This window comes from Vicia villosa, linkage group LG1 (assembly GCF_029867415.1).
Source record: "Vicia villosa cultivar HV-30 ecotype Madison, WI linkage group LG1, Vvil1.0, whole genome shotgun sequence".
NCBI lineage: Eukaryota > Viridiplantae > Streptophyta > Magnoliopsida > Fabales > Fabaceae > Vicia > Vicia villosa.
Window position 1 is genome coordinate 167,077,418 of NC_081180.1, and position 16,717 is coordinate 167,094,134.

The following is a 16,717-nucleotide window of genomic DNA, read 5'->3' on the forward strand; positions in this document are numbered from 1 at the left end:
ACCTAAAATCTCAATCTACTCCGCAAAAATATAAGGACAAACAGGCCCACGTATAATGCACATTTTTTATCTAAAAAATACAAATAATTATATTAATGTCCATGCATGAAAAAACTAAAAAATAGACAAAATAGTAATATAATCTCATCTTATGAGGCTTCAATAAAAACTTTTCAGCTCACAACCTCACACATATTTAATTGATGTTACTATGATTTGGTCAAATGCTGGTCTAAACTCTTATCCGGAAGTAACATGATTCTCTACTAGACTTACATCAAGATCCATTTAATATACTCGCCTCACTAGTAATATAATCGCATTTTCAAAACAAAACTTAAAAAAACATCAATTAATCACGTCTGCCAAAAGGGAACTTCAGCCATTATCATAGAACTTGATCAATCCATCATACCAATAATTCACATGCTTTCAAATTCTAATCATTCACATGACTCTATTCCGAACCCGATAAATTAAATAACAACACAATTGTATTCCGACCCGATAAATTGAATAACAACAAAATGGTGTTGTCGTTCTTGTTGTTAATTATTATTATGGTTGTATGTTGTAACCAAACAGGTTAACACACATCTGTTGATTCAACCACACTCTAAAACTAACCTTAAAATTATTTATAAAAATAATAAAAAAGAAATCTTCAAATTTCGATTCTATTTCACAAACATACATAACACCATACTCAAACACTTTTCACAACGATGTCATTGTTCACTCAGAGCTTCCTCTTGCTGATTCTCCTCCACAGTAGTCGGTTGCAACAGCAAAGCCGTGAACGGCATATGCCGGTATCTATTCTCCGCCGCCGCGTAGTCCATTCCAGAAGGCTGACAGAGGTCAAGCCGGCAGCTCGGCTGCTGTACCGCAGCAAACACGCCTTGACTACCGTGACCAACCGAAGACACCGGGTGAACATTGCACGACACAGACGGCACAGTCGAGGGCGAAACCGGTGAGACAGTCGAGACAGGATCAGCGGGAACAGTGCCAGTACCGGTAGCAGCGATAATAGACGGCTCAGCGTGTCGGAGGAGCCACTCGATGGTTTCACCGTCGGAGCGGTGGCCGAGTTCGCGTGTAAGCTGGAATATCCTCGCGGCGCAGAGAGGCGGCATACGCACACGGCGACCACGGCCGTTAACCTTAGTGTGACGATCTTTGGTGGATCGTGAGGCGGTGGTGGAAGTTCTGCGAACGGTGGAGAGATGGTGATTGGGATCGGAATCTGTGGTGGTTACGGCGGTGGAGGTTTTGGTGTCTGGTTGAGAGAATGTGTGGGGAGCTACTTGGGAAGTCATTGTTGGTAGGGTTTGGTTTGGAAATTGTGAATGGATTTTAGGGTTTTTTCTGTGGAAGTGATGAGAATGGAAGAGTGTGTTTGTGTGTTATCGTTGTGTAAGAGAATTGGGTTTGAATGAGAATGTGACCCCACAATATATACAAAGTTAGGCCCAGTTAATGGAATATATAGCAGCGTCAATCTGAAGTTAGTGGGCCTACCAGGTACTAACACACTATGAATTTTGTTGAGTATTAATATTTTAATAATTTAAAAATATATTTATAAATAGTAAAACAATATAATAATAATTAAAAATATATAAATTTCAGTCTTAATCCGTTGAATCGTGCTGTACAAAATATTAAAATGATAAAATTTATATTCACCAAACCACTTAACAAAAATATATTTTTATTACTTCTTATAAAAGATTTATTTTTTAAATTTATAGAATGATAATATATTTATCTATATATAGCGTAAATATATTAATTATTAAATTAATTAAAAAATATATTTCCTTTTATTAAAAAAGACCAGAGATAGATATGAGTCTTATTAAGTGGATAATATTTATTTAAAACTTAATAAAAAATTTGTTGTAAAAATGAAAAATATCTTAAATATATAAGATGAAAAATCAATTTCTTTCATTATTGGTGAGGGTGGGGGCCTGCTTGGGGGCACGTGGGCGTTGGGGGAGGGGCTATCTCAAAACTGTTGAATTATCTAAGGGGATGACATGTTTGACCAACTCTTGAAAACTGTGATTTGAACAATTTTTGCATTTAAAATTACTCGTTTCCTCCTGAGTAAGAAAACACTATCAATAGATTAGTAATCATTAGGCTGTTCAAAAAATTCAAGAATTAAATCGAATCGTTAAACTGAACTGAATTGAAGATAAAATAATACACTGTTATGTATAGTTAGTGAACAAAATCATTATGCATAAATAGTTTTAGAACCAAACTGTAACTGAAATTGAACCGAACTGAAATTGAATCTGAATTAAACCAAAACTGAAAATAAAAAATATTTAAAACAAATTCAAATTTAAAAATAAAAAATAAAAAAATAGCTTAACGGTTCGGTTTGGTTTGGAAAAATTTCCTTCTAACGGTTCAGAATTTCAAAACAGTATACTAAACTAATAATTTTAGCTTAGTTCGATTATTAGTAAATTGAAACAGTTAGGTTCAGTTCGAGTGAATTTTTATAATAATTTGATTTGATCTAATTTTTCTCATGAACCGTAGTATGAACCCTAGTAATGATTTTGCAAAATGATTGTAGTGTCAAACTGTCGTACAGTTATCAATTCATAAATTTAGGGTGGAATATTTTGTGAGTAATGCATATAATATTAATTAAACATATAATTATTTTTTGTTTTTTTTAAGTGTTTTATTTATAGGTTAAATATATTTTTTGTTTTATGAATAATTCATAATTTGATTTCAGTTTTTATAAAAAGTTTTTTTTAAAGAATGGTCCTTCTAAATTTTGTCGGACATACTTTTGATTCATATTGTTTATTTGATTTAATGAAAGCTGACGTACACCTACAAAAATTGTTGAATAATCAACTGCCACTTTGAACATAATTAATAAGATGATAAGATGACATGAAATCACAATGTTTTCAATTTGATTATTCTGAAATAATTACATAATAGTGTAGGAAAGAACCCTAACGTCTCTCTTCCTTCTAAAGGTTTGTCTTTCTTAATTGTCATTGTTTCATAACTCTATTTCCAATTTGCATGAACTCATTGCTATAGTTTTATTTTCAGCTTTGTGACAACAAAAACAAAGGATTTCACGTCTGAGAGAAGGAAAAATCACAACTTTTTCTTGTGGTCCCAGACTGTGTGGTGGTGAAAAGGTGCTATTGAAAGGTGTTTGTGGTCCAAGCCATCATTTGAGGTCCCTCGACATTGAACATCATGTTGGTCCACATGTTTAACTTTAAAAATATGTTTTTAATGAACATTAATCTAGGGTTTACCATTTATATAATAATCTATACGTTTTTTAATGAATATTAATATAGGGTTTACCATTTGTATCGTAATCTAGCTTTTATATTGTTGTATGTAGGTCCAATATTGGTATGTAGTATCAATTTTAGAATGTGTTGGATTGTAATTTGATTGCAATTGACCAATGTTGACCCAATTTTAGAATGGGTTTATTTAAGGTAGTATTCTACACCAAATATGCTTTTGTAAAACACCTCATGTTAAGGTATGAGGGGGGAAGTATATGCATTCATTTACAAGATCCTGATTTTTGGTCCTTTTTTAGGTGTGTTATTTAATAAAGGGGATGGATCCTGGATATGAGCATAAGGTTGTGAGAATGTGGTAGAAACATGATGGTAGTAGTCTATAAGATGGTCTTAAGCCATTTATGGATGATGGGGATGCACGTGAGTTAGCTGCATATGTTGATATTAATAAATGTGAGGTTGAAATCAACAATGAGCCCAAACTAAATGAAGTGGAACCAAATTTAATGGAGAAAGTAAGAGAGAGAAGCTTGGGGGGAAAGTGAAGCAGATGAGGAAACATGTAGTGATTCTAGTGATGAGTCTGTCAAGAGTATACATTTTGAAGATAGTGAAGAAGAAAGGATGAATGTGAAGGTTGAGAAAAACACAAGAAATGGGGGTTTGAAATCGAATTTTCAAAAAACTTTTTCTTCTAGAAAAATTATTCACCACAATCAATGAGATAGATAAGAAATGAAGGAAGATTGACACATTTGGTTTATACAAGTTCACCTCAAAAAATACTAATCTTGTCCACCTGCCAAGGTGGTTTCTCCTTAGAAAAGGATTTAATCCACTAATCTTGAAAGATTACACACAACCTCTAAGAGTCTAGAAAGACGCCTTAGCCCTCTCAAGTATACAGACTAACAACCTAGTCACTTGAGGAATACAAATCTCAACAGATTTACAACCGAAAATATTTATAAGATATTGCTTCTAAATAAGCATATTGAAACAAAAACTTAAGAACAAATGATAATACAACTAATGAGTAACAACTCTTGTGTTCTAGAGATTATAAGAATTGGATTTCTCACAACGGAGTGTTTAGAAACAATCTCTTAAATACTTTTTTCTTCCTTTTCTCTTTGAAGATATGTATGTTGAGTTTTAATATGTTTGAAACGCTTGAATAGCTTGAGTAGTGAATTTTCCTTTTTAATGTTTTTTTTTCAATGGAGACCGTTGAGAAGAAAAAGTTGTACCTTTCCTTGCAATTGATGTAACGGCTCAAAAAGATCATGGGGGACAATACATCCATTCAGTAGTGGAGAAGATAGTGTATTGTTGTACAAATTAGCTTCTAGCGCAAGTTTCGGATCATTCTTATTTGAAATGTACTTTTAATCTGAAGTGAAGATAACATGGAAGAGATCCGGTAATGTAGACGTCCCAAGAGAGTTGAGTCTTCAGAGTCAGAATGAAATCTTCAGAGTTGAAGCAACAACTTATATGAACAACGCATCTTGATTTCTGAGCTAGAAGTAAAAGCTTATATGAGCCTTGAAATCTTGACTTCTAATCTGATAGAATTTTATCTTTAGAAACACTTTCAAAAACCTTTTCTGATGAGCATTCAACATTCTTCATAATTGCTGATGTCACTTCAGAAATAGATGAATAGTTCTTCTGACATGTGTTAACGCTGATTCTGATGATATTGTGCACAATAATCCTTAATCAATCAAAATAATGAATCTGCACACTCAAGACTTAAAGATTGAATGCAGAACCAAATCTTGTTCTAATAATATCCCCCTTTCTGATGATGACAAAACCATGCATTTTGATGAACAACTTCACAAGGTAATATCATAAAAACAAATCAGAGTTAGATAGAGAAAAATCCCCCTGAGATGTACAAGTTCCCCCTGAGTCAGATACGAGATATCAAAGCCTTGTTTGAATTTATAAGAGTTTGATTTCATCATAATCATTCATTAATCAGAGCTTCAAATATTTGAGTGATTTCACATTGTTAATCAGAAGAAACGAATTACAAGAGGGAGACATACAAAGAAAGAGAACGAAAAACATCAATCACTGAAACAACTGACCTCCAAAAGTTTCACATCTTTCATCTACAAGGGCAGTATCTAGACCAACCATAAGCCTTCAAACTATTCCAATAATTCTAGATTTATAGAACAGTTCAAATAAGACTCTCCTATAGGGTATGAAAGACTTGTTTTGTCTTTTGGAGATCAATACAGATTCCTTCAGATGATTAAAGATGGTTTGAGGCAGGTTAATAGGGATTCGATTAAAAAGACATAAAAGCAAGAGTTTGTCATTGTGGTACACAAAGTATTTTTTAACACCATGAGGTTTAAGATTAGTCAACAGAAAGCGAAACCAATCTTTGGCAAGGGGTAGAAATTTTTCTGGATTGTTGGTTCATAGCTGGAAGTAGTATCATAGGTAGTCATAAATTCCTCAGCAAGAGTATACAAGAGACTGGTTTCTTCCGTAGTAACACCTGTTTGAGCACATCCAATGGCTTTAGTAATGGAGGAGGGAGTGATAATGAGAGGAAAACCATAAATACTTGACTGAATGCAGTTGTTATCACATGTAACAAATGCACACTTCCAAAAGGATTTCACAAGGTTTCTATAGATGGGTCCTCTTAGTGTAGTTACATAAATTGTCCAACCTTGGACATGAATATTGAGATAAAAACCGTGACCATTACCCTGAGGGTTTGTAAGTTTTTCATTGATGACTTCCAAAAGGTCATCGTCTCCATGAAAAGTTCTAGTTGCCATAGAGAAGAAAGAAAGCGAAGGGGTAAAAAATAGCGAATTGATGAAGGAATAAAGAACAAAAGAAACAACAAGAACACTTATATAGGAAGGGAGAAAACGTAACTGATAAGAGAAATGATCTTATTACGTAACAAATCATCCTTGGAAAGCTCAAAGTAGTTCAGATAAATTTTAAAATGGAAGAGAATAAAAGGGATCATTATTTTCAAGATAATTTGTTAGAGAAATTAAATGCAAAGAGACATAATAAATAGAAAAGTGAAAGGTCGTGCTTAACTAGATTTATTCTCAATTAAATCTTGTCTCAATAATTTCATACATAAACATTATAGGATAGGAATATAAAGATTTCAACTATTCAAAAAAAAATCTCCCACAGCTCGAGGTTAAGTTCAAATAAATTGTCATGATATATGTGACCTAAGTCAGATCATATTCATTCAATTGAGAACCCGTGAATTAATGTTCTTAGAGCCAGGAATACCACAAGGTTTCTGATTAGAGATATTTCTGATTCAGACATCTTTTAACTTGTAAAATTATCTTTGACAGAAAAACATGCTTGCATAAGATCAGAATCTTATTTGTCTCAGAAGTAAATAGCACACATAGTCAAGATTCATTCAGGACAAACCTCCATTTTTAGATTTTTCAGAATGAACAGAATTCTGTCTTCAGCTAAGGGTTTTGTAAAGATATCAACCCATTGATGGTCTATATATATATGACTTTTAAAAGAAGGTTCCCTTTCTGAACATGATCTCTAATGAAATGATGTTTAAGTTCTATGTGTTTTGCTCTTGAGTGTAAAATAGGATTCTTACTTAAGTAAATAACAACAGTATCATAATGTTACTCTCGTATATCTGAAAGTCTTCAAGTAGGCTCTTCATCCGGAGCATTTGAGTGCTGAAAATTGATGTTGATATATATATTCTGCTTCTTTTGCTTATTTCTTCCTTTTCAAGAATGCATGTAGGATGCATAAGAGTCTTTGCAGGTTTACTATCTGTCATATCAAATTTCTTCAGGAGTTCTTTTGTATACTTGCTTTGATGGATGTATGAAACTTCTGGAGTCTGATTGATTTGTATACCTAGAAAATACTTTAACTCTTGCATCAAGATCATTTCAAATTCAGCATGCATTACCTTAGAAAATTCTTGACAAACAGAAGGATTAGCATAACCGAAAATAATATCATCAACATAAATTTGGCATATCATAAGATAGTTTCCAAAGTTTTTACAGAAGAGAGTAGTATCCACTTTGCCTCTTGAGAAACCATTCTCCAGAATAAAAACACTCAATCTATCATACCAAGCTCTGGGATCTTGCTTTAGACCATAAAGTGATTTGTTAAGTTTAAAAAAATTTTGAGGAAACTTGGTACTTTCAAATCCAGGAGGTTGGTATACATATACTTCTTCAGAAATGTATCCGTTTAGAAACGCACTTTTGACATCCATTTGATATAAGATAATATTATTATTAATAGCAAATGATATTAGAAGACGAATAGAGTCTAACCTGGCAACTAGAGCAAAGGCTTCATTGTAGTAAATACCCTCTTGTTGACTATAACCTTGTGCAACCAATCGTGCCTTGTTTATGATAACTTCACCTTTCGCATTCAATTTGTTTCTGAATACCCATTTAGTTCCAATAACATTAGTTCCTTTGGGCTTTGTGTTACAACAAGATTTAGTTTTGCACTATATCTCTTAGTCTTGATGATAACAACACATATATTTCATATGTAAACAATTTTGTTTCTAATGGTTTCTTGAGTGTGCAGATTAGAAATGCTTATTGATTCAAGAATGTCGTCTAAAGAATCATCAGATATACTTGCCATATGTAAGTCCACGTCAACTTCCGTTAAACCAAAAAGACGATAGGGACAAAAATTATGGACAAAAAAATTTAGGAGGACAATTCTTTTAAGGAAATTTTTATATGGACTAAAATCGAATTTTGGGTTATTTATAGGGACCACAAACATATGTAACCATTTATTTATTTATTTATATATTAAAATAAGTATCACTTTAAAATATTACTATAATATGTATTTTATTTTTTAATAATACATTTTTATTTATTGAGCTTCATTCAACTACTCTATTAATATTTGAATGAACCATCAATGAAGATAATATATAAGAGTGTGTTCAACTGATGTATCATATCGACTACAAAGCTTGTCAAGATTTAGGATTTAATAACTTTTTCTAATTTGAATTCAATTTGATATTCAGAGAGATATATTGGCCATGTCACCATCCTTTATGATAACATGTACATTTTCATGATCTTCATGATAAAAAAAATCGATTCTAAAGACTATCGGGCGTGAGTAGAATTAGTGCCTAAGAGCTAAAATGACTTATGAAAATGCCATTTTTTCTAATTATGGATATTGTGTATTTTCTCCTTGCAACACTTTTCTTTCAAAGTACATTTGATACTGTAACGCCCCGAATAATTCGATTAATTATTTAATTAATTATTTTTGAAATAGTGGATGAATTATGAAGTGAATGTGAAATATTGGACTTTAAATTACCTTATTGGAATTAATCATTTAATTACCGGTGGTGAAATAATGAAGTAATTATTTAGTTGGGATTGTTTCGGTGGTTGACAGTAGAAATGTGGGGGTGTAATTCAAGCCCAATTAAAATTGTGGAGTTAAGCCCAAAAGAACTAATAAAAGGTGTGAGATTTGGTTATAGTAGAAATTAGGTTAATTGGAAGTGGCAGAGAAGTGAAAGAATTTTAGAATGTGGTGGCCGTGAGAAAGTGCAGAGAAAGAGGAAAAACAAATAGGCGAAGGCCGGAAGCTAAGAAATTCGACCGGAAATTATAGAGTGGTCTCCAAGGTAAGGGTGACGTTCAAACTCTATAATCGGGATTATGATGAATGATATGTGGGATTTTGGGTGTTGAAATTTCTACTTTGTTTGATGTTGTTGTTGTTTGTGTTAATGTTGTTTGTTGTGATGTTTTTCTAAAAATCGATGAGGAAATTGATTATGTTCGGTCAATAGAAGGTTGTTGCAAAATTTATTCGTGTCGATTTACCCTGAATTGATGTTTTGGAAATACTGGATGTTGTGTTAAGTGGTCGATGAAATTATGAATGAAACCGGATTCTGGAATTAGTAGAAGAAGAAGGAAAATCTGGGAAGAAGAAAGAAGTTGTGGCGGGGGCCACATAACTAAGGGGTGGGCACCCCATGTGTAAGGGGTGGGCGCCCCAGACTACCATCAAGGAGTGGGGTGGGCGCCCAGAGCAAATAAGGGGGGACCACTCAGTTTGTTTCTTTTCTTAATTATTTTTTTAAATTGTTAGCTTGATATGAAAACAATTAAACTAATTGGTTCAGCCCTATTATGTAAATATAGTAACATAATTAATAGATATCTTAGCATGATTTCATAAATCGTATACTAGTAGCAGGATAATAATTTGATAACAAACTCAATTAAAATGGCAGAAGTATATGTACATCTTAGCTGGTAGCACAATTTGGAGTTTTAACAAAAAAGCATTGGTTAGTAGCAGGAGCTTTTGATGACAGTAGGAATAATTGACAAAGTTCAGTGGTGATAAATGACAGAGTAAGTATTAATTGGCAGAGGTAGTGTAACAGTAGCAGAAAATTGGTTTAACAGCGGAAGCATTTTGGGTGACAGTAGAATAATGACAGATAATAGATGTTGATAGCAGAAGTAAATTTTAATGATAGAGAAATATTAGCAGTAATAGGAAATTGATGAGAACTGTACCGAATAGGAGTATTAGTAATTTTAACCGATAAAATTAATTAACCGATTAGAGTTGAAAACTTTCCGGATAATTATGGAACACGTGTAGGTTGTTTCGGTTGAATTGGTATGTTGAATATTTGTTGAAAACATGTAACTTGCAGGTGATGAATTTAGTTGAATTGCCTCTAATTATTGGCAAGATAAAGTTGTAGGCTTTATGGCCAACATTGATTTGTCCTTGAATTGTCGTTGAATTATTTGTGTTAATTTATGGTTATTGATTTGTTGTTAATATGTTGTCGTTGGTATGTTGTTATTGATTTGTTGTTGTTGATATGTTGATACTAAGTTGTAGGCCTGTGGCCAGTGTCGAAGTGATGATGAGTACCTCTATTTATTGGTACAATGTTGCTAAGTTGTTGTGTTATTGACGAATTATTGTTGTTGTTGTATGACATCCATATTGCGTCGCATACATCGCATTATCAAGTTGGAGCTGATGCTCAGTAAGTTGGACTGGATTGGCAAATATTAAGTTGAAGGCTTATGCCTTGTTTTCAAGTTGAAGGCTTATTCCTTGTTGACGCCTCTATTAACTGGCCGTTTTTAAGTTAGGAGTTCTACTCCAATGGTACCACATGCATGTGCATTGTCGTGAGTCATATTTTAAGTCGCATATTTGAGTTGTTGTGTTAATAAGTTGTGAAGATAGTAGTAACTGTTTGTATGAAGTGGTAATTTTATATACTGGAATTTTAATATATTGTTTATCATACACTTGTTTATATAGTTCGATATCTCACCCATTCTATTTGAATGTTACCCCTATGTTGGTAACGTGCATGTAAACAAGAATGAAGACTAGTTAGCTTTGATAGTTTGAGTCGGTGATGTCGCTCTGATACCTAACACTCGGGGGATGGACAATAGTTGTTTAGTTGTAGCCTTTGTCCTATGTTGCTGAATTTTTAAGTTGAATTTTAAGAAGTACCATGATGTTTCAAGTTGTTTTAGTTGAACAAGATGATATGTTATTTAAAATTAAATATTGTGATTCCACTGCGTAAGCAATAAAAAGTTATTTGGTTTCAAAGACTAAAGTATGTTGTTATCGGTTCATCCGAATGTGATGTGTTATGTATATGTTTTAATTGCAATTAATTGTCGTTGTTTTAAAGTTTAAAGTGTAACATCCCATGTTATGTTGAAAATTTTATAACTCTGATTTTTATAATATTCACCGGGTAGAAATGTGGTGTTACAGATACTGACTTCATTCCTTTTCTTCAACTAACATCGAACTAATGACGTCTTTTATGCATGATAAGGAACTCATCAGTTTGTTGAAGGTCGACTCATATCGGGTGGGGGGATCGAAAACCCTATTATTTTATTAAGAACTGATAGAATGGTAAATAACATTATGGTGACTTAGACATGAATCGAGTTAGAGATATTATTTGTCTTCTTATTCGTTGCACTTATTTTGTGGACGTTGGACTTTGCATCTTTAATATCTCCTCACATTTATCATGGTGACCTTTATTCCCTTATGGGTAATAAATAATCTAAGAATATTACCCCCTAAACCTTGAAGGTGTTTTTTCTTTGTTCAATCTCATGTTATATCTTCAAACTTGTTTAAGTATTATTTTTATATTTTTAGATTGTGATTTTCTACCTCCAGTTTTTATCACCATATATTTCATGTAAATATCAACACATATATGTTTTGTGAAGACTTTATCCATATTTTTTGGTAGGTGGCTTATGCATTCTTAAATCTCAAAAGCATGACTTGACAATATAAATTAAGTTCATGTGTCATAAAAGTCGTGTTTGATGCATACGTGGGGTTCATCAAATATGATTGTACCTTAATTAAGCAACGTGTTTATGTTTAGTATTGGATACCCATTTCTATGACATGCTTTATTAAGATCATGTAATATATACACATCAGTTACTTGCCATTGCTTTATTTACAATGACGACAGTGGTTAGCCATGTCAGATATGTAATCTCTTCGATGAAACTTTCCTTTGCTATTTTTGGTTTCTTCTTGATCAACAATTTTCTTATCCTCCATCATTTTCCTTTTTAGTTACAATGTTGGTCCTACGATGTGATTAATGGTTAAACTATAAGAGACTATCTTAAGGGTGATTTTGATAATGCCTAATGGAATCCATGAAAAGAGGGCTAAGTTACTTATTATTGTTTGTACCAAGGTGGATTCCTCCTTAGTTGTTAACTGAGTGTCGGTCTTTGCCATATTTTTGGGACTAACTATATTGATTTTTTTCTTCAATTTTTCCATAAGTTATGGCATGTGTTTATTTTCCTCTTTAGGGTTTAGTTATATAAGTTACATTACTCTTCATAGTTCTCTATCCAAATAGGCTTCTTAATTTTCTCTAAGGTATTGATAATTTAAAACTTCGTCTACAAGTTTGAGATTGGTCTAAGTATCTAGGTTAGTCTTCTTTATTGACATACTTCTGTAAATATCTTTTCCATGTTACATTTTTATTTGAATTTTTAATCATTGGCAATCATCAATGAAATGGTCATGTATTATGTGACAATTGTAGTGCGTTCTCATGTCTAAATCGAGATTTGGCTCCTTTTTCCAAGGTAGCTCGATTAAGTTGGATTTGTACGCATCTTAGAAGATCCTTCAAGGCTTTTATATTAGTGGGATATAGTTGGAGAAATGTATATTCTCTTATCTTTTTCTTGATCATTTTGTCTCTTCCTCAATCCTAATCATTAATGGGAAATCTTGTTTGGTTCCTTTTTTTCTTCCTATAATTATCTCTTTCATGACCATTGATAGAATTAGTTAAGACTGTATATATTCTATATAGATGATTAGTATTCCTAGAGTATACAACTTCACAAGTTATTTCTTATTCATTAAACATTCATTGTATTTAGTGTAACAATATTATAAATATAAGTAGTTTGATCTAAATAAAGACAGGAGAAATTTACATAATTCTATATTGAATTAATAGTGGTTCATCCTTGGGTTGTTCCACAATTTTAATCTTGAATGTATCCTCTTTTCAGCAACTGCTTTACACTTTTTCCATCTATGCTATAAACATATATGGAATATCCTATGTAACCCACCACCGTGAAATCTTTCGTAAGCATGCCAGTCATTTTCCTGTCATTGTATTCCTTCCCACGTAGCGCTCTAGCCACCAACTTCTAACTTCGACCACCGCAGAGCCCCTTCTGCCTTATTCTAAGGTGTTTTATAGTTTTTTTAGCAATCTTTCTTTTCTCGTCACGCATAGATCATACTGTTTGGGTTAATGTCTCTACACTAGTAAATAAGGTTAAGAAATAAGGGAGCTACTGAATTTATAATGCATGGAAAAAAAGAGAAAAAGAATTAGAAGTGCAAAAGAACATGTGAAAAATTTCTTGTTCCCGAAACTGGAGGAACAATGAGTATTTCACTCTGAGTCAGGTGAAAAGGTGGAATACATAGAAAAACTTAAATTAAAGTAGAATTTCCCAAAGTTTAATAAGAACTAAAAAATCCCAAATTTCAATAGGCCTTGAGCCATAAAATGTTGGTAGGGTTTTTAATCTCAGTGTTAAGGCTGATGTGACAGAGTCTTGAGGAATGAAACCTGGGTTGAACTGGAAAGATAAATGGATAAGGATGAGTGTGTCATACCCTAATTTTGTCCGAATATATTGCTTTTTCAGGCAACCATCTTTACTTTGTTTTTCTCCAGAATAACAATGCAGTTTTGCAGAAAGTCCCGTTGAAGCAATTTACAATCGCGTAGAAAATCTGCGAACGAAATTTATTAAGTTCGAGCCAACGACCGTATGTTTTATTGAACAATATTACGTGTAGGTTAGTATAGTGCGCTCATTTATTTTTTCGCATTCGCACGCAATTGCATGTCTGTCAGTTTGAGTCTTTTATCCTGGTATTTTTAGCTACAATAAATAATCTACGACTGTATTTTTTACTTATCGATATTGTGGGTAGATGGATTTGGTGTGCTTATTATTCTCACATTTTGCGCGCGGTCGTGTTTTATTCAGTTCAAGTCTTTTATCCAAGTATTTTTAGCTGCAATAAATGATCTGCGACTGTATGTTTTACTAAACGATATTGTGCGTAGGTGGATTTGGTGTGCTGATTGTTCTCGCATTTTATGCGGGGTCGCGTTTTGTTCGGTTTGAATCCTCTTATCCGGGTCTTTTTTAGTTGAAACAATTAATATAAAAAATATGGATAATCATTTTAAATTTAATTTGATTCATTTTACTTAATTAATTAATAATGATTTTTTATGATGCACTAAAAGATAATAAGGAAATATCTCAAAATATCTTTCGCTTCATTTCCTTCTCTCATGTGAGACCTCACCATTTCACACTTTTCTTCTCATTTCATCACACTCATCACTCACACAATCACACAATCTCACTGTGTCATATTTTGTGGGTCCAAATTACCACATTGCATTTAAGCAATATTCAAGCAATTTCAATTGTTTTTACTCTAATGATAATTATAAATAAGCAACATATATTTGACCCCACCAATTTATATTATTTTATTTATACTTTAATTTAATAATCACTTTTCAATTGAATTAGTTCAAAATTAATAATATTTAATGTTAAGTTCTCCACTTTTGAGAATGCTTCAGGAAGCCCAATCTCTTAAACTTAAGCAACCCATGTTGCCACATCAACACACTTTAATGGTTAAAAAAAATAAGCAACTGAACTTAAGGGTAAATGAATCAATAAGAGCATCTCCAATGGTGGGAACTTATTGATTCCTTAACCCATAAGTTTCGTTGCTTATCAATAAGGAATCAAAATTCATCGTACTAATTCACAACAAATTACTACTACCCTAAACCTCGTCATCATTCCAACATCTCTTTCATTAAACAATAAAAAAAGAAATGTTGCCCCTACCATTAGAGTGAGTTTTGTTTTACACCCCTATTAGATTTTTTTTTTTAGATTTTCCCCTTATAAAACACAAACTCCATTTTTACTCACCCATATTCACATATTTCGCTAACTGGGCATAGCAAGCATCCTTGTTGTCAACTGTTTACTTGTTGACTTAATTAAATGAATTCCCAAGTCATAATTAAATAAAAAATAAAATAGAAAACATTTGTTTTGTCCTTTCCTATTTACCTCCCATGAAATGTTAGGGTTCACATTTGGAAACCACAAGCTTTGAAGACGAACTGTGTCGAAAAAGACGAAGAAATGGCTGACAACGGCGAAGACGCAGGTGAAACCACTCAGGTTAGTTTGAATTTTTGTCAATGCTTCTTGAATCGAACATGCATGTGCAAATTTTTTTAGTTTCATGTTTTATTTCAGAATATGCAACTGTTTAATGTTGTCTTCCACCATGGAGGAGAGTTTGTAAGGTTGATTGATGGTGAAACCATATACAGGGGTGGTGTTTCAACAATAGGTTATGGGCAACACATTGAAAAGTGGTAAATGAGTCACATTCGTAATATGGTTAATGGGTGGGGTTACTTAGTTGGGTCGTACAAATGTGGACCAAAATCACTGACATAAATGAAAACTTTTTTCAGATTAAGAATGATGACGATGCTTATAATTTTTATGCTTATGCTTGTGCGATACAAGTGGATGGGGAAATGTTTGTGGAACATGATGTCTGTGGTATAGAAGTAACAGTTAGGAGGCCTAGGTGTGTAAATGAAATGGTTGAGTTAGATGTAAGTGACGAAGAGGGAGTTGAAGGGTTGAATGACAGTGAGGATGAAAGAACCACTGTTATTGTAGATGGATTTGATGGAATTGATGTCATTATACTAATTAGTGAGGGTCCAATAATAGTTGGGTTGTTATGTTGTCTCAATAAGAGGAAATTGGAATATGATGACTACATTAGTGAAGAGCTAGACAGTTCTGATCTAGATAAATCTGAAGATGAAAAAGGGCCTAAGTTTGAGAAGTTTAGGAAAGAGAAATTTAATAAGAATTTTAGGTTTATACAATTGTTAATTGAATATGTTGGAAAAGACAATTGATATGTCTTTATTTCAAATGAGCAAAAGGTTAGTAGTCATTGTTTAATATATTTTCATTTTTAAATGTTTGTTGTGTTAAAAATTAACTCATTTGCATCATTGTTACATGGTTTGGTAGCAGTATTCGAAGAGATGTCTGAAAGAATTGAGCATAGGCTATGTTTGAGACATTTGTATGCAAACTTCAAGAAAAAGTTTGGAGGTGGATTATTGATAAGAGATTTATGTTGGGAGCAGCCAAAGAAACTTAGCATCAAGGCTGGATGCAAAAAATTAATGAATTGAAGTAAGTAGATCCAAAGGCTTGGTCATGGCTAATGGGAGTACCTCCTAAGTGTTGGTGTAAACATGCATTTTATTTTTACCCTAAATGTGGTGTACTAATGAATAACATTGTTGAGTCTTTTAATGTCACCATTTTAGTAGCTAGATATAAACATATACTAATAATGTGTGAATGGATTAGAAAATACCTGATGAATAGGTGCAATACTTCTGCCATGCAAGTTGAAAAATGGCCACAAAAGGTTATGCCAATTACTAGATAGATACTGAGGTAGCTATGAGTGGTCATTGGTTGCCAACTTGGGCTATGGATGAAAAATTTCAGGTCGCACATTCTTACAACAAACAGGAATTCATTGTTGATATAGCTAAAAGGTCTTGCACATGTAATTTCTGGGAGTTAGTAGGCATTCCATATAGGCATGTTATTACAGCACTAAGTTTT

General features: G+C 32.9%; 1 protein-coding gene across 1 annotated transcript; it reads right to left on the minus strand.

Annotated features, from left to right (window-relative positions):
* Positions 1-396: 396 nt before the first annotated feature.
* LOC131620031 (transcription factor TCP11-like) lies at positions 397-1,445 on the minus strand. Its single transcript, XM_058891058.1, has one exon. The coding sequence runs from the start codon at positions 1,320-1,322 to the stop codon at positions 729-731; it is 594 nt and encodes a 197-aa protein (XP_058747041.1). The 5' UTR covers positions 1,323-1,445; the 3' UTR covers positions 397-728.
* Between the last annotated feature and the right edge of the window lie 15,272 nt (positions 1,446-16,717).